The sequence below is a fragment of the Psittacula echo genome, assembly GCF_963264785.1.
Source record: "Psittacula echo genome assembly, chromosome: 5".
NCBI lineage: Eukaryota > Metazoa > Chordata > Aves > Psittaciformes > Psittacidae > Psittacula > Psittacula echo.
In genome coordinates, this window is record NC_137739.1 from 55,166,683 (window position 1) to 55,192,741 (window position 26,059).

The following is a 26,059-nucleotide window of genomic DNA, read 5'->3' on the forward strand; positions in this document are numbered from 1 at the left end:
ACTAGGTAAAAACTGTACCTATTTTCACCACTATTGTAAGTGCATATGGACACTGTTGCATTTCTGTGACTGTCCTCAAAATGGTCTTTTGTCACTCTTTCAGTATTTTCACTCCTAAGAAATTTATTTAAAGGAAATTTGGAGTTGCACAGTACACATAGTCAGAAGGAGTTAAGTTGGAAAAACAGCTGTCAGAAGCTTCATTTTTTACTTAGACAATGCATGTCCTTTTGACAGTGTATACGTATTAACACATTTTATTGTCTGTGTTGCAATGTGATAAGCTTTTGGGGAGCAATAAATAGTCAGAAGCCATTTGAAAGTTCTGGTGCTCTTTTCTGGTTTGTGCAATATGTGTTGCTGACTTAAACTCCCCCTTAGAGCTGGTGCTCAAAGCATGGCTCACTTTTCCTCAAGAGTGTAGCAAGCATAAATAAATAAGACGTTGAACTGTCTGACTAAGTTAAGGCCTGAGGAGCTATGCCACTATTTTTTCCCTGACTGGAAACTGGGTGGTCAGATAGGCAGTTAACCTCCATTTGTGAACATATGGAAGACACCTTAATTTTGGGGCAGCAATCAGATTAATCTGATCAGATTTCAGACAAAATCTCCAATCAATTTTATCTGTTTTCTGTTAGAACAGAAATTGGTTTTAGCAGCTCTTCCTTGTTGCTTTGTCTCCACTTGTTAGGGCAGAACAGCTTTGTATATACCATTGATTTTGGGAACTGCTTTTTCATTATGTGACCAAATAATGACGCTTCCTGCTGCAGTAAATTTCATCTCCTTACTGAGTTTCTGCAGATCAGGGAGATCTCTTCTCACTTGCTTTCATGCCAGTATTCTAGTCTGCATTCCTTTACTAGTTCCTTTTGTAGTGATGGAAATAGTAAATGAACTGCCCGACATATACTGTTCACGTACAATGAGGTAAAGGTCACCATTACTTTCTCTTATTTCTGTGAATTTGTCAAAACTTTCAGCTTTTCTTATTGAGACTTTGTGGGAATTTTTTAATGTTTGCATAAACTATCAGGTCTCCATTATTTAATTACCCCTTTAATGACAGATTAAAGGGCTGCTAATTACACCTGCTACCAAGGTTTCCTTCCTGATGTGAATTTGGTCTTGTTTTGCTCCTGTAACCTCTGGTCATGTACAATGTGTTACTGATTCCATCCTTTGACAATATTGCTTCTTGAAAACAACTTAAATTTCAGTTCCCACCCAAGAAAGAAGAGCAAAATGCCATCATCACAAATTTTCCTGTAGTTGAACTGATAGCTTCTTGTTAGAGAGCAGGTCATAATTATTAATAAACATGGTAGAACCTTTACACCAGCATATGAAATACCCCAAGAGACACATCAGAAATACTGGACTAAGCAGAAAATATAGTAAGACCATAAAGTAGGCACAAAATAGGAGTGGGGACAGGAAGTCCAAGAAAAACAAGCAGTGACTGGGGAAAATGCAGTAAGGTTCTTCTATTTGTATACTTAAAAGTCTTTGACTTTAAAAATTGTGTCTTCCATTTCTTCTCTGGGTAATGTAAAACAGAGTTTCCAGTCCTTTTACAAAAAGGAAACAATATCTATACTTTTGGGAATTCTGTGCAAGAGAATAAAGACGTAATAGTTGAAGGAAATGTATATGCCTTGTCTTGCATGTTACTTTAGGTAAGAAGGTGTTATCAAGTCTACATGCCTCGTATGTTTTGGCAAATTACCACCACAATCAGAATGTTTATTTGCATTGGGTCATGACTGACAGAGGGCTGCAGAGCACCCAACATAGGAGAAGGCTGTGATCCGCCCTGTGTGATCACAGCCAGCTCTGGCATGGATGAAAATACCACACCATATTCCGAAACTTCAGCCTGTCAGAGGAGCACATGGTGCTGCTGTTTAAGAAAGCGCAGGAGCTACTGATGGGTGACCTGTGTCAGAGCAGGGACACCCCTGAGGGACTGTAGCCTGAGGAGAGACCTGCACAGAAGTGAGGTACTGGGACTTGTGAAGGGACCCATCCAGCACAAGGGACACCCCTGAGGGACTAGGAACTGGGGCCAGTGAAGGGACCTGCACGGCAGCAGGGACACCCCTGAGGGGCTGCAGCTCATAGATAACCCTTGCTGGAGCACATAAGGTAAATAAGAATCAAGGAATGGTAGAAAGAAACCTCTGTTCACTGACCCCAACCTTCTGCGCTGCCTGTTGTCTCACTAGAGCCCAGAGGGACAGAGGACTAGAAAGGGGAAGGAGATTTTGTGGACTGGAGCTGAAAAGAACTTCCCCTAAGTGCTTGTTAGTTGTTTGTTGTCTTTGTTTCCCAATGCCTGAATTGGTAATTAAAAGTTTATGTTAACTTTCAATAAAACCAATTAAGCAAAATTATCCCAGTTGAGACTGTTTTGCCTGTGACAGTGTTGTCACAAAAGAATGCAAGACCCTGGTCATAGATTTTGGTGTTAACTCAAGTGATTATTATAGCTTTTAAATTGGCCTGGGTTTCTCATAATTTTTGTCTTAAAGGTGCTTTTCAGTTGTGAAAACCTGAACTGTAGCATTCATAGGATGTTAAGCTTGTACTTATATACCAGGATGCTCACAGTTGCTACTGTTAACCCAGTGAATTAACATTGCTAGAATACCTGTCAGGTGTTGCATTTTCCTGCGACAGGGAAACGAGTATGTGTGCTGTGCTGTAGCTAAGGTAAAAGGGGCTGTTGATGGCTTAGTAGATATAAATAGAGAATTTACAATAGAGTATTTAATGTGGGGAGATTCATAGGATCCTAAGGCACAAAAGAAATTATAATTTGTGCAGATGTGACAGACTTGTTTTCTACTGCTTTACAGAATTAGTTTTAGGCAGGATATAGCTGCTGCTGGGTACTGTGTTGATTGAAGGAGACTCTTCCTTAAGATAGGTTTTTAAAGTCTTTGGGCAATGATGAGGAAACAGTGATAACTGATTTAAAATTAGAGGTGGAGGTTCCAACTTCAACTAAACGTTTCTTAGCACGACTCACTGGGAGGCTTTATTTACTGTGGCTTATAACATTGCTTATAACCTTTCCATTAGGAATTTTCCGTGAAACTGGGTAATCTAACAGCTTTGTTCATGAATATAGCTAGCAAATACACAATTTGCTTAAGCTAGTTATGCAGAATTTAAATAACAGCATTGTCATGTATATTGCAACATAACCATCTCTCTGATGTTTAAATCTCTAAACACCAAAGTTGGAGTTAAAAGTTAAGTAATTTCTGGGAGAAGTCAACTGCCACTCTGCCAAACTAGAAGTTTCTGAGTTTATGAGCTTTTTGCATGCTAACCATGTAATGACATTCTAGTAGCTTAAGTCTGTAGGGAGTATTCCTTTGCTATGTATCTCTTCATTTCTGTGAGCTCCCAGTGCTGACCAAGCTCAGAAAGCAGCATCTGAGTTGTGTAGCTGAACATATTGTGTTCCCATTTGTTCTCACATGTTAGAGTATATCTGGCCCAGGGCGCTGTGAGAAGCAGGATTGCTCTCAGCTGACTGGGGAAATAATTTTGTGCACTTATCTTTGATAATTTTTTTATCTCTCCACTATGCAGGTTGAAGTCAGTGTTGCGTAGCTGAAGTTGCTGTAATAATCAATCAATGAAATTAATCTGTCCATCAGACTTTTCTGTTTTCAGGGCACAGTTGGTGTTGTATTTATAAAAGGAGGTATGTAACTAAATCTTGAACAACAAGGAAAAATTAAGTATCAAGTGGCTGCTCATTAACAGTGTTATCCATTGTCTGTTTTGAATAGAAAGTGTCTTGGAAAAAATAAGTGCTCTTGTGTAATAAAGAGGTCTGTAACAAAGCTTAGGTACAATAACAGGATCTCAAGCTAAACAGGCTTTCAATTCATCAGATATTTTCTTTAACCAAGTTCTTCACTTTAGTGTATGATTCTCTGCAATACCACAAGGAAATAGCTATGTATTAAACATCAGAAGGGACCACTTGAGGTAAATTAGTCCAACCTTAAAGCAAGACCAACCAGATAGAGTTGTTCAGGCCTTGTCACGTTCTGGCGAAGCTGAAATCTCCTTTCCTGAAGTCCAGATTTGTAATTCTACTGTTTGTCTTGTTTGATTCTTTGGGAGTTTCAAACTCTGTAAACTAATGATTGCTGCAGTCAAATAGAAGCTTTTAAATGCATTTTGGGGTGTAGGGTGTTTTTTGTTTGTGGTTTTGTTTTGGGTTTTGGTTGTTTGGGGTTGTTTTTTTATGTTGTTGGGTTGGTTTTGGTTGTTGGGTTGGTTTTGTTTTGTTTTCAGTGGGTTTTTAAAGGGATCACAGTGTGGTAGTAGCTCTTGTTATCCTTCCTCTTCCACTTTTACTTGATGTTTGCACCTTGAGTTTTCAGACTAGAGTGAACTTTTATTCATACTCTGGGGAAAAACTTAGTATTGGCACAATGTTAATATGCCATCTCTTTCCAAACAAGGCAATGGCTATCCTGTATACCCTTGAAAAGGTGGGGAAAGGAAAGGACATTGATATACCCAATAAATTATTGTATATTCAGTGACATACAGGTAAAGCAAGTGGCCATATGTCATTATGCAGATAATTCTGATCTGGACAAGAAGGAAACAACTGCTGGCCACCAGGCTTCTGTTACCACATTTGTTTGGGCTGTGCTGCTCTGGTTGTTGCATGTGAATGATCTTTGTGCAAAAAACCAAAGTACTGAATATCTTCAGATTAGGCCTAGAAGAAAAATCATGTTCTGTGAAGAGAAAATAAGCTCTGTTAAGCAGTTAAGTCCCATGACAGGCCTATGAAGATATAACTGATTCTAATTGGTGCTCATAGAAGCATTGATATGCTATACCTGCAGCCAAATGCTCTTCTAAGAGGCAAAGAAATCATCTGTCTTCATAAGCAGTTTAGAACTCTCTTTCAAGCTTGTCTTTGCTGCTGAAGGGCCTGATAACTGGTACAAAGAAAAGCAGAAAAACATGCAGTTGCAGTGAGAATAATTTAGGAAAGTGAGTTTTAATATATGAAGCCATCAACAATGAGGAAACTCATCTTGTTTTGCTTAAAATATTAGTATGCCTTAGTTTTAGTCTGTAATGCAAATGCACACAACTTTTAAAACTGATAACCTGAAGGAGGATATTTGTAACTTAGTTTACTGTGGGCTATTGATATACCTGTGCATGGGGGGAAGACCTAGGTAATTCAGTACTCAGTAATCTCCAACAATCTCTCTAACCAAGTGGTTTCAGATACAGTTAGGAAGGCCTTTAAAAAAAAGGCAAAACCTCTTTCTACATCTCTTGCAACTGCTGCACACCCTTCATCTTGAAATCAAAGCTGAATGAGAAGATAGAGTTCAGTCTGTAAAATTAATTTTTCTGAAACCGAAATGATACATGTGCACAGTTCCAAAATGCAATGTGCTCTTTGGTTAATTCAGAATTATGACTGAAATTTCCTATCTAAAAGTGATTTCAGACGCATTCGTTTAAATTTAGCGAGGGCATCTTCTAGTGAGTATGCACAGACCTGGAAGGAAGGAAACATGGATTTATTTTCACTCTGTCATTGGGTCAGCCGTTCACAAATGATTTCCTTTCTGTGTGCTGAGTTGTTGATGTCTGTTTTGGTAATGTGTGCCAGGATGTCCAGAGGAAGCATCTTAAGTGAGGGTGAAGTGCAGTAATTATTTCTACTAATGTGTAATATTTATTTGGAATTCAGGTCATAAGGGGCTTTAGCAGAGCTGCAGCTTTGTAGGCAAGTGTAGCAGTTACCCATATATGATCTGACCTGTTTCTGTATCTAACTACGTTTAGTCTGTTCAGGGTTGCTTGATACAAGTTGTTGGATGGTATGTGGGGGGGGCGTTAGCAGGGGAGGAAGAGATCGAAGAGATCATCCGTTGCAGTTTCACTCAGATTAGAAAATGTAAAATGTACCCAGTAATTGCCTTTACTTTCTACAGATATTTCATCCCTAATGCAGTAATGGGAGCTGGTTATTTTTGCTTACTATTCTGTAGCTTGTGACCCGTTGCAATACTGCTTAGAAAATGAGGTGCAGTAAGTGGCTGAAGCATTGAAAAGTGGTGTTCCTGTCCTGCCTGTAGATTTGGGTCTAGAACAGCAATTTTAGCTATATTTTCCAAGAAGCTCAGGGGCTGATTTTATAACTGCTGAGTTATAAAATCCTTCTCCTAACTCGGAGTGTTAAGTACAAGGCATAATGTGAACTCAAATGCTTTCGCTTCTCAGCTTCCTCATCTGCGACAATAATTCTCCACTTGCGGGTCTGTCTTGCTCAGCTCAGATGGCCCTCATAAATGTGTGAGGACAGTGCTCAGCTTTGTCGAGGTTTGGTGTTGTCCTTAAAAACAAGGTCAAGGAACAAATTCCCAGGCTCACTGTAAAGACAAACAGCGCTGGAAATATGTGGACTAGATATCCAGAAGTCTTAGAAGTACTGTGAAAAAGATAGTCTCCCACTGTGTGTGAATAGTCTTCAGATGAAGACAAGTCCAGCCTCAAGGAGAACTTGCAAATATTCCTTTTGAATCCCCATATTAAATCCCATGCTTCTAAAACAGATGTGGCTTGTTTTTTTCCCTGAACAGCAGTGTCCCATATGGCATTGTCTGGGATATTAGCACTAATGAAATCATTCATTCTTGATAAGCTCTTCACTTATCTTTATCTTAAATGCTGCTTGTCTTTTATTATTTAGGAACTAATAAAATGTACTTCCTCAGGTTGCATACATAAGAAATTTTTTGAGTGATTTATACCTGAAGAGGAAGCTTGCTTGTTTGTAGTTCCCCTGCTGTGATGTGTGTAGGAAGATGATGATGTTCTGAATAACATACATACACGTTTAAATTGCTCTTTGAAGTGTTTGTGAGTCTTGAGTGTGTGCTCATCTGAAGGGTGAACTTTCCATAAGGAGGAAATTACATTGTTTGTTACTGAGTCTGTCTAATGGTATAAGGCTAATGGGGAAGGAACAGATATGTTTAGTCTGATAAAAAGCTGCTTCACCTTCGTATCTCCTTCCATCAGAAAAGTGTCTAGCATTATGGAGCCATGGCTCTACGAAGGAAAACTTACAATTTTTTTAGAAGGAACAGTATATGTGTGAATTTGTAGAGGTCAGTCTAGAGCACCCTTTCATGTGTGTCTTATAGCATGTATGGAATCAATTCCAGTATCAAAGATGCTTCATAATGTCATTTGTCACAAAATAAGAGGATTTTAATAAGTGGTGTTCTCTTCTTTTACCGGGACCCTTCTCTGTGTTCCACCAGTAGGCTTGCCAGCAGAAGGCATTAATTTCACCCCTTTAGCTAATGAAAGCGTATGCTTGCTTATATTCTTTCTTGCAGAATTCATGGCAGTATTACCAGAATTAGCAAATAAATGAAATACGGAACTAATACTTTTTTCTTTGAATTTGTGTTTTGTAGCTGGTGCCACATATATATTTGGGAAGAGTGGAGGTCTCATCCTGTACACCTGGCCAGCTAATGACAGACCGAGCACAAGGACAGATCGTCTTGCTGTAGGCTTCAGCACAACAGTGAAGGATGGCATTCTTGTTCGGATTGACAGTGCCCCTGGGCTTGGAGATTTTCTGCAGCTGCACATAGTGAGTATAGACAGGCCCATGTCCATGACAGACATGGATTTCTGTTAACTGAAAATGCATTTGAAGAAAACTATTACTCTAAAATAGTATGTGTACTCTGCACTCTCTGTATCTTCAGTATGCATCAAATTAACCTGCCTTAGGTAGTTCTTTAGGATTTTGTTGGATTACTGAACGGGATGACCATTACTGAATGGGATGAAACCAAAACTTGATGCCAGAAGAAATTGGAAAGGGGCCAAGACACACACACAAATAAACAAAAAACAACACCAAAAAGAGCCTTATGAGATTCAATAGCAGTAGGGTTTATTAAAAAAGTGTTAATCTACTGTGGTTTATGCACAGTCGTGAATACAGCTGAATTTATGGTGGAGAGTATTACTTTTCTCAGAAGGCAAAGAATTAAATGGAGTGATAGGGTTGGATTTTTTTCTCTTACTGAGAAAGTTAAGTGAAAACTGACAGATACTCAAGCTGATATAACTGCTTTCTTTAGTGGGATAACTCTTAGGAATAAGAATTTGATGTTTTAGCAAAACAAGGCTTCACAAGAAGAAAATAGTCTTTTTTGTGAAAGCAAATATTAATGGGAAACGAGTGAAGGTGGATTTAGGGAGAGTCAAATTGTTAGATAAAATGAGAACACTAGAACTGAACATTTTTTGAGTTTGTTATTTCATCTGGTGCTTTGGGAGGAGAAGAGTTGGTTTGCTTTCTTTTCATTTGCAAACAAAGTAGCAAAGAGGTTTACTAGAGGTAGAAGCTGGTAACGTTACTCAATGCTCAGATTATTTCCAATGTTCATGCATTAATTCATAGTGGAATGGGTCATTTGCAGGTTCTGAATAAGCTGGAGAGTTGTTGGCATTTCACAGAATACTGCTGCTGCCATGTTCAGAATCATGTTGAAGAATTGGATATGTTGCAGGGTGGTTCTGAAGTAAGGGTCAGGGCTAGAACTCATTGCCAGCATTTTAAGTGGGCTTACTTAGAATGTTGTAAAATGCAGATTTCTTTGAATGGGTTACAATGTGGTCTTGAGCCATTAGATGATCACCAGTTCTGGTTTCTCTCTTTTTGTGATATATCCAAATATTTAGTTTGTGTTTTGTGCTGGAATGAAAAAAAGGTCAAATCCTGTAATTTTTTAAAAGAAAAACACTTCTGCTTGCTTTCTTGAAAACAAACCAAAAAGAACTGAAGAATACTTTGTAGAAGTGAACAATGCTAACTAAGCCTAGTGGATTGCAATCCTGTAACGCATATTAAGCAAAAGTGGTTGGATATGTTTGAGCAAGAGACTGAATAATCTTGAAATGCTATAATACAACATGTGTAAAACACTTTTCAATTAACTGGAGAACAGTATGCTTGGCATGTAAGAAGTGCGGAGATATGAATTTATTCAGTCTTAGGAAAATAAGTATAAGGATGGGATCCTGTTGCTTTTGGAGACTAATGGGATGTTACAGAGAAAACAAAAATTAGGCTTTTTGTGGTAGTCAGTTGAAGGAACAGGGGAATTGGACAGAAATGCCAGAAAGGAAATTTTAGTCCTGCATTAAGAACTTTCACGATGAGTCTTTTCAGCGTTAATGATGAAAGCACGTATTTTTTCTCTATATGTGGGTCTTGAATATTCTCAACTCTACCATTAAAAATGAGTCCCACTGATGTTGCTTTTGTTTTTGTTTTATTTTTTTAATTATAACTAATTTTACTGGATGGTTTGAAACAAGCAACACAAATTGAACCTGAGCTCTAAGCATTCATTAAAAACAAAAAATTCACAACTTTCCAGTCACTTTTGGAAAGGAAAGGAATGAAAGTTTTTCTGCTTTCTTCCTGTGTATTTTGTTCAAACTACTCTGAATGGCATGTTGCTAGTTTTGGATATCTAAATCAAAGTTATTAATTGTGGTTTATATTAATGCTAAAAGTTCTGTTGACTGTTTCCTGTGTAGTTTGGCCAATTTTATCCCTGAAGATGTTCACTTGTAGCAAATTTCCTGGATTAATAGGGGGCAGGCCTCTTCTTTTGGGGCCTTTCTAGATATTCCAGTCATACTTCCCTAGGTGTTCTGCTGGTGATAAGAGGTGGAAAAAAAGCCACCTGGTGATAATTGTTTTCTAATGTGCTTCACTAAACTAAAATTTAATCCAAAAGTCATAGAGTAAGCTATGGTTTATCAATATCTGATACTATTTTAAAGATTGTAAATGTGGCTCATACTCTGCTAAGATTTTATAATAGTATGCCTGCTTCTTGAATATCACGTATGCCTGGAGTGTTCATTATACTTTCTTTCTATTTATAAAGTTCAAATTTTAAAAGATACTTTATTAACAAGTTACGTATTTGCTTGTTTAATTTACAGTTGTTTTGTTTGGATTCATTTTTTAATTATGTGTCTTTCGTATACTGTGAAAATTTATTGACTAAGGCGTCAGTTTTATATGACAAAAAATTACAGCCTCTGAAACGATTTTCTCTCCTGATTTACAATGAAGTATAAGCTTGCAGCCATGCAAAAATGGATGGCATACCATCCAGATCGATGGAACATGAAGCACGAGGTGTTTGTGTGAACAGACTGTACCACATAGAATGAGTGTTGCTATAGAATCAAATCCCTTATGAGATTTTTTTTTTATATACAAGTCATTTGTAGCACTAGTTCCAAACACATTGCCTTCCACAGTGGGTGCTTAGAAGACTACATGAATGAGTTCTGGTTGAATGTTTCTATATGTTCATTCACCTATGGTACCACACTTGTTTTGTGATTTCCAACCTGCAAATATCTTTATAGAGATCAAATGGGGAGAGGAAGACAGTTGCAAGTGATGATGGTTATCATTCTTGTTATGACTATATATAGAAAAATTACCTATCCATGTACACTGCTGGTTTATTCTGCAGTCTCAGTTCAATGTGTTTGGTAAATGGTCTTCTCACCTCTGATCTTCAGAATGGTCCTGAGAGTCTGGTCCAGTTTCTGGATTGCATGTAAAATGTAAACTCTAGATTTTGGCAAATATGTTAGTGATTTTGGGGCTTTTGGTTCAGTAGACCCAAGCTAATGGGGATCCATCATTTAGCAGCAGGCTGCATCTTAAAGCTACGGGGTTTGATGAACATGCTGATTCTTAAGCAATAAGAAAGTCTTCCCTAACTTAAAGATGGCAGTGCTAAATGAGAATAATTATAAATGGAAGAAAATCTATGTGTACATTTGGCCAAATTTTTTCAGGTATACTGTGTTTGGCCAAAGCCTGTGTTTGTGTTTTATGGTTGTAGACAATTCTGTCTACTCAGTACAAAGTCTCCTAGAGACTCCCTCCAAAACTGCAGTGCCATGTTGTCTGAGTAGACATAAAAGAAACAGAAGAGTTGGAATCATAAGAATAGCTACAGAAAGTGTATGATGTGTCCAATATCTTAAGGTCTAGACTGAAATAACAGATGGAGGCAAAATATAATAGCAGTTTGTGTTTTACTTTTCTATAACCAAAATCACTTTAATGCAAAATATTTCAGCCTTTCTTGGGCCAAATTCAGAGTATGCTTTAACAGGGTTTCATTTTTATACCAAAGAAGTAGGATAAGAGGGTTTCATTAAGATAGCCTGTTTTATTTGACAGGCAGTTTATCAATGGAGGCTATGAACTATGAAAAATGTGGGTGATCTGCTTTGGTCTCTTTTCTTGTGTTTTGCTTTTTTTAGCTGCCTTTACTGTCTTTACAGTTATCTCTTAACATGTGTGTTTCACTATATTAGACCTCTTTTCTTATTCTTCTGTAGAACTTTGAGTTTGATTTTTCTGAATACAAATAATTTCACATGGTATCTTGATCTTGTTTACATTGTATGTTCAGAATAGGGCTATTATTCTTGCCCTTTCCAGTACAGAGTAAGTCTTTGAGTTTGTTAAAAGATTGGGGTGGCAGTAGTGTCCCCTACCAACAATGGGTAATTTAGGAGATTAACAAGCATTGAGCTATTGCATCGCAAACGGGTTCTGAAGCTCTCACAGAGCATGCATCACAAGTGCTTACCTCCTTTCTGTAGTTATTTATATTAATAAATGTAAGTTGTAACTCATGTCTTCCTTTTTGCTTAGGATGGCAGTCATCTTCAGCTGATGCTTACATCTTAATTGCACTCCATTTCTTTATGTTGATCACAAGAAGATAATTTAAGTGTCTCTGTGTTAATCAACATTGAAGCAAATTAACAGCATGCATACAGTCATGTACTACTTTTACTTTAGACAGAAAAGTAATTTCTAGTTAATGACTTGTAAATTTTTAGATTGCTTGAGCTTATTTGCAGGAAGACAAAGCTGCCCAGAATTCTGGCTTCTCTCGACAAGGGGGAAATAGCTGGAAAAAAACAAAAAAAACCAAAACAAACAAACAAAAAAAAAAAATTAATGTGAAATTTAAGTCCCAAAAGCAAAGAAAGTGAGCAGAAGACCAATGTATTGGTAGTATGAATAACAAAGATGTTTCCTTATAAAAAAGCCTACCCAAAGGCATAACAGGCATTCCATTGAGAGATGCAAATCCATTTGCTGTCTCTGTGTAACAAGGTGTAGTGCGTGATGAAGGAATAGATTTCATGGGTCTTTGTATGTATTACAATTGACTTTTTTAATGTCTATCACAGTATGTTTAGTGCACATGATTTGTCACTGAAGATATTTGACTGATAGTAAAATTGCTCTAAAGACTAATTTTAAGTTGAAAGACAAATCTCAATAAATTTCAAAGTCAATGAGTAGGTGTCCTGGGATCAGCTGTAGCAGTCCTTTTTCTCCTTCTTAGTAGCTGGTGCAACTATTTCACTTAAGTCTGAGAACAATGCTGATAAGACACTGGTGTTTTTAGTTGTTACTAAGTAATGTTTACTCCGATCAAGGACTTTTTCAGTCTCATGCTCTGCCAGTGAGGAGGGACACAGGAAGCTGGGAGGAAGCAGAGACAGGATAAGTAACAGGGTCAACCTGTCATGCTTAGTCTTTTCCTGGAAGAGGGCCTCTGTTCCTGACCAAGTACTTTGAAAATACTTAATGTACAAAAAGGCTACTATATGCAGATCATTCACACAAAAAAATGAGCATAAAATAACTACTTGCCAGGTTATCTCAGGTTTATAGAATAGAAAAACCCATGGCAAATATATGACTTCAGCATCATTATTTTGCTTGAGAGAGGCTGTACTGAATGAGCCTCAAATTTGAGGCAAATCAGTGGCTGTTTTGTCAGCTGGTGTAAAATTGCCAGAGTGCCTGATATTTATTTATTATTTGTTTATTTGTTTATTTACTTATTTATTTATATGCAATCTTTCTGTTTAAACACTCAAGAATCCTAACCAAAAATGCCTTCAGTCTTTTCCTGTCTTTTTCTAAACTCTTTGGGTGTATGAAGTCCCATGTGTTTGTGCATGCTGCATTTATTGTTCCCTAGAGCATGGAAGAGCTAGTAAAGGAAAACTAATTTGAAGAAAGAAAATGGACCTTCAGTTTTCAAGCCAGCTTTAAAACATGTGGTTGTTACTTCTGTTTTTATTTTGAAAAAGTGTTTAAAAATCCATTTTTAATATATTTGAACTAGTTCACATTATGCATAGGAATGGTCCATCTACTTTATCTACTAGCTTTTGGGAAAGAGTCTCTGTGGTAGGAGATCATGGGTTAAGACTAAACGTTTGAAGGTTTCTCACCTGAGCATGCCTGTTCATGGCTAGCACAATTTGGCACTATGCCCCATCAAGTTATCACAATGACTTTTTGAGCTTCAGTCCCTGCTTAGTTGCCAGTGTCTGTACGAGGTGTATGAATGCATATACATAGCTAGGAAATAGCATGCTGATGTCTTGTGGCTAAAGATGATGGATTTTAGATCCCTAACTCCATTCAGGCAGCATGAAAGCTCTGCTTTGATACAGGGATTCACTAACACCTCACTCAGTGATAGTTTTTGCGTAGATCTGTTACCTTTTGCTTTTTTTATTGAAGGTTGTGAATCTGATTGATGGGGAAGATGAGGAAGAAAGAACTGGTAGAGCATGAATGGTAAAATTGCCAGTTGGCCCACAAATTAGCCTGATTAGAGTCACAAACCTGAAAATAATCTCAGGACTTTGGCTTTGCAGAACAGAGGAGTTCATCTGGGCAATGGAGAGTGAAAGTTAAGAATTGGAGGAGATGGAAGAAGAATCAATGAGAAGTTATATGGGTGATTTTGTGAAACCTGTCTTAAAGATATGGGTAACTAAATATACTACCTTTGCTGATTTAAAAGAGAGCACTTTACTGCATCATCAAGGAAAACAGACTTCACTATGTTGATGATGATCTGGAATAGTGAGCAGAATTAACAGCATTTTTTCAGAATACACTCCTGACCATTTTGGTGTTGTACACCTTGCAAAGTTAGGCCCTGGCACTTTAGGGTGAAGTGCGAAAATAAAAAATGTGTTCTTAATTAGAAGGAAAAGTCTTAATGGGCTTACTTATGAGAGAGATTGATCCCTAAATTTATAGCTTCTGTTTAAAGTACGTTTCGAAGCTTGAAACTTGTTTGATTTATCAGCATTTATCTTAGGATTTGTTTTGGTTCCATGAATTGCTGTTAGGTATTAAATGATCAAATTTTAGATTATCTCACAGTATCTATCCAAATACCCTGCATGGCAATTAGTGTTATGTTACTGCTTGGTCTTGTGCACCGTATAAACAAGTACTGTGTTTACTACTGCTTATAATTTATTTTGCTCTCTGCCATGCCTATAATGTTTTTGTAGAATATGTCGTATAGGACCATATTCTGTATCATAATTTCAGTAAAACTTGAGTTGAATTGCACTTACTGTTTTGCAGCGCTTCACATTTCAGAACTAATAACTGGGATTTTCACATTTTGTGACAGTCTTGTCAATGATTGAATAAATGAGGAAATACTGTGACTTTTTTACATGCTGAGTAAATTTAGATTTTGCATATTGTAGTTTGTCCTGGCTTCAACTGGTACTTAGCTGGCTGGGGTTAAACCACATAATGTTTTTTCCTTTTAATACTATATGCGAAGGAGTGAAGTAGTACAGTGGTGTTTTGTTTTGTTCTTGTCTGGCTCATCAGAGACAGAAACCCAGACAATTCCCAGTGAAGTTCATTTCTTGAAGCAACCAGGACCTGAAGAAGTGTGAAGCTTTTAGTGTTCATTCTAAAAGATAAAAAAAATCTGCTCTATTTATAGACTCTGACAATTGGCTATGTAGTTTTTGTCCTTTACAAGAACAAATTTACAAGCTTACTCAGACCAACCCATTTTACTTTTGTATGCTTGGATAAATTGCACTAACAGATTCTAAGTCAAATCAGTTTGTAATTAAAGCCTTTATCACCTTCTCTATGGCTGCATTAAAAAGGTAAAATAAAATTCTTGGTCTTCATGTTAATAGATAGAAGCAGCATACGATAATAACTCACTGCACATTCAGACATACTTAGTACAACTCAAAAGCAATTAAACAAGGGCAGTTGCCAGTTTAATTTACCCCTGCTTGGAATCTGATGTAACCTTCTCATCAAAGGTTAACAACTGTTTGGTACTACAGCAGCTAGAGCAAAATGAATTGTTTCTCTATTAAGCTTCCAGGAAGAACATCTTAAGCAGGGACATATTACTGAATCTAGCTAGAAAACTATAAACTTGATCTAATCCAAACAATGTTACACATTGCTTGCGCTATGATTTTAATTTTAGAGGATTTCAAAACTCAGTGCAGGGAAAAGATAGCTTGAGCACTGCTATGCATCTGACTGAGGTGAAAATCAGCTCAGAACACAGAAGACAGAACACAGAAGAACACAGAAGACTAGTCCTGCATACTTTTACTTGGGAAATGAAATGCAATGCTGCCTTTTCCTATTTTAACAGAACACTGCAGACACAATTTTGAGGAGAAAGGGTATGAGCTGGACTTCGGCTAGAGCTCTAATGTCTGAATTCTTGTGAGTTTCTCTGACCATAAGTTTTCAAGAAAGGGGCACAGTTCTTATTCAGAAACATAGCCTTAACACTTATGATGCCTAAAACATATATGTGCATATAACTTTAAAACAGCTATACAGTCACAATACATCACACTATCTCTTTGAAAGTTAGACATGAACATGAGTCCTTAGAGATTAAGTGATGTAACTAAGCTGTTCCCTCAGACTGGGCCGGCTGGCTCTGAATGTTCATCATCTTTTTAAATCACAAGGCTTCAGAGTGCTTCCTTATTCATCCTGAGAGAGTGGTTCAATACCAACAGCTGGGGGAGGGTAGTGCACTTTTAAGGCTGCTGTGGCCAACATCTTCTGCTACTGCTCAGACACTTGAGGACAGAATTTACAGCAGCAGGCGGTGTGGTGTGGTTTTTGTTGTTGTTGCCTTTTCTTTTTTTTTTTTTTTTTCTCTATTTAGATGCTGATGGGACCTGAGCTTGCTTAGCTTGTGTATTGTTAGGATTGAGGCTGAAGTGGTATTATTTGTGCTAATAAGCCTCTCCCATTAGTTAACCTTTCAGTACATAAAGCATGATTGAACTGAAGGCTTGCTGCTGGTTTGAAAGGCTTTAATGTTAAATATGTGATACAGGCATTTTCGTTTTCCATCTCCTTATGTAAAAGAAGTGGGAGGGGAGAGACTGCAAACACATAGCCTGAAATGCAGCTGAAGTAAAACTTATGTAGTGTGAAAACTCTCATAAATATCTTGGCATATCTTTTTTTCTGCTACATTTAAATTCCTGGTGCTTTGTTTGAGCAATTTGCATCCTACAGAAAGAAACGGACTGACTCGTATAACTGGTATAATTAGGGCCAGTGTAAAGTGTCAGCTGAGCATGTTTTTGCCTATACCTGATAATCACATATATTACTAGCCCTGGCTGTCCAAATTTACTTGCAGTGCATTCAGCCCCTGTTTTAGCCTATTCTTTGTTCTTGCCAATTACTAATGTCAGGAGTATGGTTTCTGGAAGTTGGGTAATAGAAATCATGAAGCATGACAAAGAAAAGTATCTTATGCTGACTCAGGCTGCCTTTGCTATCTTATCATGTCTCTCTTATTCTATTATTTTTAGACAATCTCTTTTGAAAGTCAGTACCACATACAGGATTTCAGGTTTTGAATCCTGTAAAACTCTTTAGCATGATGCTGCTCAGCCTTAAAGGGATGGTGGGATTAATCAGTTCTATAGGGAACCATATCATGTTTCTAGTATACTACTTTAACTAGCTCTAGGAAAGATAACCTCTAACTTTGCAGGCATTTCCCACTTGTTTAAGGGGAAAGGATCTGTTCTGGGTCTTTGCGTGCATTGCTAAAATAATTTTTACAAACATTCTTATTATCTGCAGGCTGTTCTTTCATAGTTGGTATATTGCATTGCAAGTATATTTAAAGAGACTAGGCCCTCAACAGGCAATGATCTTTTGGTATAACTCAGGTGGGCAACACATGCTGTGTGATTGCAGGTTGAAGTAAATGTATCTCATAACAGGACAGAATGGTTAATACAGCCTTTCAATAATAGCAACTGGATTTACTTGTATAATGAGTTGGGCAACACGTGTTAAAAAATTAGGGACACACTGAAAGGTATTTAAGCTATGCAAGCTGGGGAGAGGGGGATGCAGTGTCAGGGAGAAGTAGGGATTCACTTTGGATGCTGTTTTCTTGGTGGTGTTATACCAGTGTACTAAAGAATTGGTCAGGAAAGGTTATTTCAAGAGGGAAGTCTGAGCATGTTGAGTGTGAAGCTTATACCCTGCAGCATCCAGCATCCTGGGGAGTGTTGTGGGACTGTCAGCACCTTTCTGCAGATAAATTTTACAGAACTATTGCATTCTATCACTGCTGGCCTGATTGTGTACATATACAGTTTTGGGAGGGTTTTACAAGAGAAATGTAGTCCATTGTTCTGTTACACTGAACAGATTTTTCTGTGATGTATTAAAAATCTAACTGTACTGATTCTGCCTGGTTGTTAGACAGGATATTTTTTTCTTGTATTTATTACTTTGAAGAACTTCAATGTCCGTACATGTGCAAATCTTCTCTGTTTCTTTCAATGCAGAAATGCAGTTCTTACTGTATCAGAGAGGACATCATGTGTTATGTAGTCTGAAGCCTTGCAGTGATTTCTAAGATGGTGATTAATGGGCTTGTGAACTTGTGAATAGAGAATGGTAATTCTGTCCTTTGAGGTATTTGAAAAGACATCACCTGTAATGTGGGCAGCTGCAATGAAGGATGATCACTGCAATTTGAGGACAGAGGGTGGTACATTGTTGCGTGCAATTTTGAAGCACTGCATCTGATATTGGGCTACTTCAGCCATGTCTTAACATCCCTTGATCAGTTGCGCAATACATTTCATGTTTGCCTTCCTCCTATCACTCTCCTCTCACAAGAGCTATTTGTTAGCAGACTCATTTAATTTCCTTAATGAATCATAGAATCATAGAATAGTTAAGGTTGGAAAGGACCTTAAGATCATCTAGTTCCAACCCCCCTGCCATGGGCAGGGACACCTCACGCTAAACCATGTCACCCAAGGATCTGTCCAACCTGGCCTTGAACACCGCCAGGGATATTCTCTGGGCAACCCATTCCAGTGCCTCACCACCCTCACAGTAAAGAATTTCTTCCTTATATCCAATCTAAACTTCCCCTGTGTAAGTTTGAACCCATTACCCCTTGTCCTATCACTACAGTCCCTAATGAAGAGTCCATCCCCAGCATCCTTCTGGGCCCCCTTCAGATACTGGAAGGCTGCTATGAGGTCTCCACGCAGCCTTCTCTTCTCCAGGCTGAACAGCCCCAACTTTCTCAGCCTATCTTCATAGGGGAGGTGCTCCAGTCCCCTGATCATCCTCGTGGCCCTCCTCTGGACTTGTTCCAACAGTTCCATGTCCTTTTTATGTTGAGGACACCAGAACTGCACACAATACTCCAAGTGAGGTCTCAAGAGAGCAGAGCAGAGGGGCAGGATCACCTCCTTCGACCTGCTGGTCAAGCTGCTCTTGATGCAGCCCAGGATACCGTTGGCTTTCTGGGCTGCGAGCACACACTGAAGCTGGTTCATGTCCATTTTCTCATCAACCAACACCCCCAAGTCCTTCTGTGCAGGGCTGCTCTGAATCTCTTCTCTGCCCAACCTGTAGCTGTGCCTGGGATTGCTCCAACCCAGGTGTAGGACCTTGCACTTGGCATGGTTAAACTTCATGAGGCTGGCATCAGCCCACCTCACAAGCATGTCAAGGTCCCTGTGGATGGCATCCCTTCCCTCCGGCGTATCAACCGAACCACACAGCTTGGTGTCATCGGCAAACTTGCTGAGGGCGCACTCAATGCCACTGTCCATGTCACCGACAAAGATGTTGAACAAGACCGGTCCCAACACCGATCCCTGAGGGACACCACTCGTTACTGGCCTCCAGCTGGACATCAAGCCATTGACCACAAATCTTTGCGTGAGAAAACCTTAGATTACAAAACTGGCTGTGAAAAGTAGTAATATCTAGGAAAATGTGAGCTTTATAGAGACACAGAGAAGGAGTATTTTGCCTTTAAAAATGTAGAAATAGGCAAAAAGGAGAAATATGAGCTTTTTTGCCAGCTTCATTTATATATTGCATAATGCTTTTAGTGTTGTTCTCCACACAACTCCAGGTCTTAATATGACACATCATTGTGACTAAAAGGATGATAATCCAGTAGACTTTCTGATGTTGCTACAGTGAGGTATACATGATGCCTGACTCTGGTATCTTCCTTCTTTGAATGAAACATTGTCTTGAGCAAAAGTGGCAAATTTTAGGTTTTAAATTACTTTTAAATATATCAAGGTTGTTATTGTTGAGGCAAGTTTTTATTTCCACAGAGGTATTATGTGTGCACAATCCCTTCATTAACATCCATGGAGCTGTGCTAGAATTTGGCTCATGATGGAGTACTCACTGAAAAAAGTTCCTGATTTGAAGCTACTTGTGAAAGTGGTGCCTGGCACTGATAATTGTCAGTGGATAGTTGCTGGCTCCTTCGATGCCAGAGAAAAAATGTAATTTAGCTTTTGTAAGAAGCTTCTTTCCTTTCACATTTGCACTTCTGTGTCAAAAGCCACGGTTTTTCTTGGAGGATGAGCTGCATTGCTTTTTTTTCCTAGAACTGCTGATACAGTAAGTGGTTTGGGGTTGGGAGGTCACTGTTGTGACTGAAACAAGCCTAGGTCTGAAGAATGCATTCGAGCTTGTCAAGGAACTCAAAAGCTTTAGCTGCTGAGCATTGTTCAGTGCTTCTTAAGAAGTCATTCATTTTTAACTTTGATATGAGTTTTGGACTGTAGTGAAACTAGAACAAATCGTTGCTGCTTCCTGTAAATCGAAATAGGTGATAAGTTCTTGAAAACAGGCAAATATGAGGCATAAGTTCAAATATGAGTTCAGCTGCAGGGCTGTGCTCTCTAGTTGGATTGTTGCTTTCTGTTTTTATCGAGACTAAAGAGCCTGTGGTCCATTGCGCTGTCCTGGTGTATAAATTAGGTCCAGAGAAGACAGGAAGCATTATGAATTGTAGCATGAGTGGACAGATGTCTGCAAAAGTAATGTGCTACAAATGTGGTGTGTCCACAGATGTGAATGCAGCTTGTTTAAATGCCACTGGGAGAAGCAAGAGGGGCTGTGCAGACATCTGATTGCATTATATATGTAAAACCATGTAGTGAGTATAAATGGAAAGGTGGCTGCTGCAGGTTGGCCTCTGTAGAATGAGACCAGGGGCTGCCTCATGCCACACTCGGCTGCCTCCAGAATGGACCCATCACAGGACACAGCTGAGCCCATCAGCCAAACCAATGGTGTCACTGAAAGCATAGTCAGGAAAGGACAGAAAAATGCCAAAAAGAGGAGGAGGAGGGGAAAGGGGCAACACAGCAGAGGGAACATCAATGTGAGAGGAGGAGGAAGTGCCCCATGGCAGAACAGATATCCACTGCAGACAGTGGAAAATCCAATTCCAGAGCAGATGGATATTCCTAAAGGAAGTAGCCTGTCAAGAGCCTGCACTGGAGCACAGGAAAAGAAGAAGGAGCAGCAGAGAGAAACTGCTGTGCACTGACTAACTGGCCTTTCCAAACCTTGGACATTTGTTGCTTCACTAAGGGGGCCAAATGTAACTTCTGGTGATAGCAAAGGGGGAAGAGAGGAGCCTGCAATGGAGTGAATTTGAGCCTTTGAAAGGGGGAGGAGAGGGACTCTGCCTCTGATTTAATGTTTGTCTTTTTGCTTCCTTCTAACCAAACCAGTAAATAAATAAATATATATTAACTGGTAATATTTTTTTTTTCCCCATCTGCGTCTGTTCTGCCAGCAGCAGTAATTGGTAAGTGATGTCCCTGTATTCATCTTGACCCATGAGCCTTCTTGCTCCTGTTCTCTTCAGCAGAAGGGATGACAAACTAGAAAGCTGGGTGGGAGTTTGGCTGCCAAGCCAGGTCCAGGCCACCATCAAGCATTAGGAGTACAGTTTTATGTAAATGGGAGAATGAAACTCTTTTAGTTCTTCTGTTGCTAAGTCTGAGCCTGTCCCGTATGACATGGCTAAATTTGACACAGAGGAGTGCTTTCAGTCTAAAAGTGTTTTTTTATAAAACGAGGATGGAAATAGGTCAAGACAGCTAAAATTGTCAGCCTTAGACAGTAACTTTAGCCGTTAAAAGTTCATCACTGTATCTCGTGCTGGCCAGGTTTGTACTACTTATGAACTCTGTGTCCTGCCTCCCTTCTCATGTCAGAGCTGTTTGTTAATAGGGTATGGAAGGAGTACTTGGAAATGTGTGGTTATAAGGATAAACAGCAAACTGACTTTTGGATTTTAGGTGAATTTAGGATAAAGCTACAGAATATGACTATACTCATTTAGTGGTTTAAAACAATCTAGAAACCCTTGCGGGACCCAGAATTAATTTTCAAAGTGTGGAAGGACTACTGTTTGAAGGTAAAAGTGTGCTTTATTGTGCTAATATAAACAATTCTGTTGTCTGACTTTTCTGAAAGTGCTTTGATTATTCTTGAGAGAAACAGACAGTTCTTTTGAGAATTTTCCCTAAGATCAATATTAGGTCTGAAGGTTTGTAATGATAACGTCTCGCTAACAATCCTGGTAGTTTTTGTTGTTGGATTTCAATCTTTCTTATGTCCTTTACGTTTGACTGACAAAATTACCTGAGCATGCAGAAGACCAGCATGAAGAAGCATACCATATCATTTTAACCCATGCTTCTGAACGTAGTGTGGTCTTTCTAGAACTGTGTGTTCAAATATATTGTCAGGTTTTTGGCCTCATGTTTGGAGTGCTGGGGGATTACTTGAGACCCTGGGAGCTCATTGACATGACACATGGCATCATTGAAGGGGTTGCCAAACTGAGGGAAAGTATGAATTTTAATAGATGAAAGAATCCTAGTCTTCAACATATGGGGGTGAGGGGACAGCATGGTCCATTTGGAAGAAGATTGAAATGGGCATTTCTCAAAGATCTGCCAAGGAATTGCAAGTTAACATCTGAAATGGTCCAGGACTTAAAAAAAAGAAATTAAGGTATAAAATGTTGCCAAACATCAGCTGAATAAGTTAATGCTTGCATATACTTTTCTAAGCGGAATGTGGGATAAAAAGGGGTTTAAGATTATAATGATGTTTGGGTATCTTCTGTAAAATTTCTCTAAGCCTTTGCCTTGGATGGTGGTCTACAGTCTACACTGAACAATGAGGTCGTGGAGTTACCTGAGGGAAAGCTGTCTCCTTAGGATAAAAGCTGAGGGTTAGAATATGCAGAGTACCGTTAAAGTTTGTTCTCTAGATTTCTGATGCAAAAACGAACAGTGAGTTTTCTGAAGTAGAAAGCTTAATAATGCCCATTCAATAGGGTCTTTTGATTAGCTAGGCTTAGATTTATTTTTTTTTAATGCCCCCAAGGAGGTGGGGGAGAGGTTGAGGGGGGAAGAATATGATGTCATTTTGCCAATTTGTGACAATATTGGATACTGTTTTAATGGAAAATGGCTACTACAGTATGTGATGTTACGTAGCAAACTTATAATCATTCAAGTCAGAAGCTAAATTTTGCCTATAAAGCTGCAAAAATAAGATGAAAAGTATCTTGAAGTTCTGAAAAATGGCAACTGAAGGATACTGTGCATCTAGCAGTAATAAAGAACGCTGGAGTAGGAAAAGACCAAGATAATCATCATTTCCTCTCAAGACAGATTCCGCATTGCATTTCCCAAGTCTTTTTCCCTTACTCTGCAGTTAACAAATGATGATGATTTTACCACTTTGTATAAGTGATGGTTTCATAACTGAGTAGGCTTTCATCTTTAACGTGGTAATAAAATCTTAATATAAATTGTTGAAAAAGCATGTTTCTATTAACATTTCTTAATTAAACATTTTTCTTCAATGATGGATTTATTTTGCAAGAGAAATAAATTTCTCATATAAGAGGACAATTAATAGGAGCTCTGCTTTCTTTTCCTGAAAATTTCCCTGCTAATATTCTGACACGTTTCAAAGTTGGCTATAATTATTTGAAAATACCTGTCTGTGGCAAATACCTGGCAGGTCTTTTATGTCATAGGATGCCTATATTGCTTTGACGGATACATTTGCTTTAAAATTTATCAGGTGTTGCTGTAACTTTTCTTTATAAAACCCTTGTGTGCCTCATGGTCCAGTGCTTTGTTGCTAGCAAGACTGTGACTCAGATGCAAGACCAGAGCTGACTGCAGTGCAGTGGTCAGGAAGGTTTTGGAGGTGGGAAGTAGTTTCACTTTGTCTTGAATCACCTTCAGTTTTTCATTAGAAGTCTCCTGTCTAAAAATTTGTTAGATATTTTCCTACTTTGCTTGTGGGGTCTAATTATAAAACCAGAGTAAGACAGTTGCTAAGAGATGTCATCAGCCCTACAGACCTGTCACTGGCTTATAAACACTTCTGGATATGGGGGAAAAGAGAATAGTGGACCAGCTGATTAATAATTGATAGCCTTCCTTAATGGCTTCAGCCTTTGTGATTAACCTTCTATTTCATCTGAAACATGTCTACATTTTCAGGTCAAGCACTCAGAGTAGGATAAACTGAACTGTCAGGATGAAATATGAAGTGATGTCCTGGGAACTCCAGAACGGGTTACACACAGTACTGGGAGACTGAGACAAGCTCTGTTTAAAATTCACTGCCAACCTCATTACATGCACTTGTGTTATATCAGCTTTTTGGATCAGTCCACCTGTAATGCCACAGCAGTTGTGTAAATGATAAAAGGGAGACTATTTACTGTTCCTGGAATCCTTTATTGAAAAGCCTTGAATGTGACATGAGAGAGGCTGGAGCACTTGCACTGTGCACAAACCTTTCAGTGAAGATCCCATGTCCAGCCTGAGCAGAGTATTGTACGGTTACATTCTTCCTTACTTCGAAGTTTTATTCTTCTGCTGAGTATTCCTCAAAACCTATGACTAGCTTCCATGGCAGTTTCAAAATGTGAGATTTTAGAGAGAAGACCTCTATTCCTACCTAATATATGCATACACAGAGAAGAGACAGAGGAGCACAAGATTACTGGCAACTTGTGTTATTGCTCATTTGGTGCCATTGAAAACAAGAACAAAAGAACTAGTAATTGCTGTATCATCTGTCATTTAGTCTTACTGGGCTGTTTCTGTATTTGTTTAAAAACAATCCTGTTGTTATTCTATTGGTATAAATAAACTTTTGTTTATTAAGATGTGGCAATAACATTTCTTATAATTGCAAAAAAAAGCTGAAATGTCGATAGTTCCAACCAGCCTTTCCTTCTGAATGGAGTTTATAAATAAACTTTTGTTTATTTATACCAATAAAAAAGATAAAAAGCCTAAAGATAAAACCCCATGGGATGGAGATCAGAAATACCTACTTCAACAATAATCACTGTAGCAATAATAGGAAAATATAAGGAAACATACATGGGGGAAATACTAGCAAGAAATTGAAACTGTAATTCACACTCTCAACTTCTATCTAAGCTGAGTGCAACCAAAGCAGACTGACCCAACTATAGTTTAATGGGAAGTAGTTGATGCTTCAGTAGCCTAAATGAAGAGCTGATTCAGGCTGCATTCAGAAGGAAAGGCTGGTTGGAACTATTGACATTTCAGCTTTTTTTTTTTCAATTAGAAGAAATGTTATTGCCACATCTTAAGAAGATGGTTAAAATAATTGCCATCTTTTTGTTCTCCTCCTTCAACAGCAGTCATTAGGTGCCTGCTTCCTTCTGTGTCTTGATGTGTTATGCTTTGAATCTGTTTTGCCAGGAAAAAAGCTAGGCTCAGCATAATTGGGCCATTTCCCTGTCACAGTGGTTTCCTTTTGAATCTTGTTACTCTCCACGGGTGGTAGTGAGGTCAATCATATTCAGTCAAATGGCTGAGCAGATAAAAAGTGTACTAGAACAAAGTGTCTGCTGTCCATGCAGGTTGGAGTGAAAATGTGGAAGGGCAGTCTTGGTTAAAGGGGTGCCTTTGATGGTTTTAGCAAAATTTTGCCTAGTTATGACTCATACTCACCTGAACTTGTAATGCAAAGAGAAAATTAAGTGTCCTTGTGATATGAGTCACCACTCATGAACATTAATGTCATGCATGGTGATGCTGTGATGGTCATGTCAAAATTTAGCATCCCCGTATATTCATTTGCTGTCACAGGAAAGTGCCTCTGTATATTCATGCAACATCATGGCATAGTACCACTGAACTGATGCAAGGTGACTTTGCAGGATCATGCAAGTTGTTGCAACATCATAATGCAAAACTATCGTGGATTGATGCAGGGCGTTGACCCAGCATAGTGATTATTGATTTGACATTAGGGTTCAGTCTCATACCTACTGTGCTGTTGCCATCTTTATTGACTCAGGAGCATAAGGCAAGGTCATTCTGTGAGACATCACAGAACACTGTTGAGATCTGCTCTCTGCATATTGATGTAATGCTGCTATCTTTTTTTTGCAGTCTAGTTTATCTCTTTATGGAGATTATAAAATATTTGGGGCAAAGTTTGCTCTTGCTTGTAAATTATTAGTATGACATTATAGTTTGAGTAACAGTCCTGGTTTCATCTGGAATAAAGTTAAGTTTCTTCCTGTGTTTTGGATTTAGCATGAGAATAATGATAATGCATCAATGTTTTAGTCGTTGCTAAGTACTGGTTACCTGAAGTCGAAGTCTTTTCAGTTTCCCATGCTCTGCCAGTGACGAGGTTCACAAGAAGCTG

General features: G+C 38.6%; 1 protein-coding gene across 6 annotated transcripts in view; it reads left to right on the forward strand.

Moving 5' to 3' along the window:
- Positions 1–26,059, forward strand: part of NRXN3 (neurexin 3) — a gene marked incomplete at both ends in the record, with an annotated part of 1,004,347 nt that overhangs the window by 731,277 nt on the left and 247,011 nt on the right. For all 6 annotated transcript variants that reach the window (XM_080619336.1, XM_080619338.1, XM_080619337.1 and 3 more), the window contains one exon: positions 7,500–7,681. In XM_080619336.1, the coding sequence (XP_080475462.1) occupies positions 7,500–7,681 (182 nt within the window). The remainder of the gene's footprint in view (positions 1–7,499; positions 7,682–26,059) is intronic.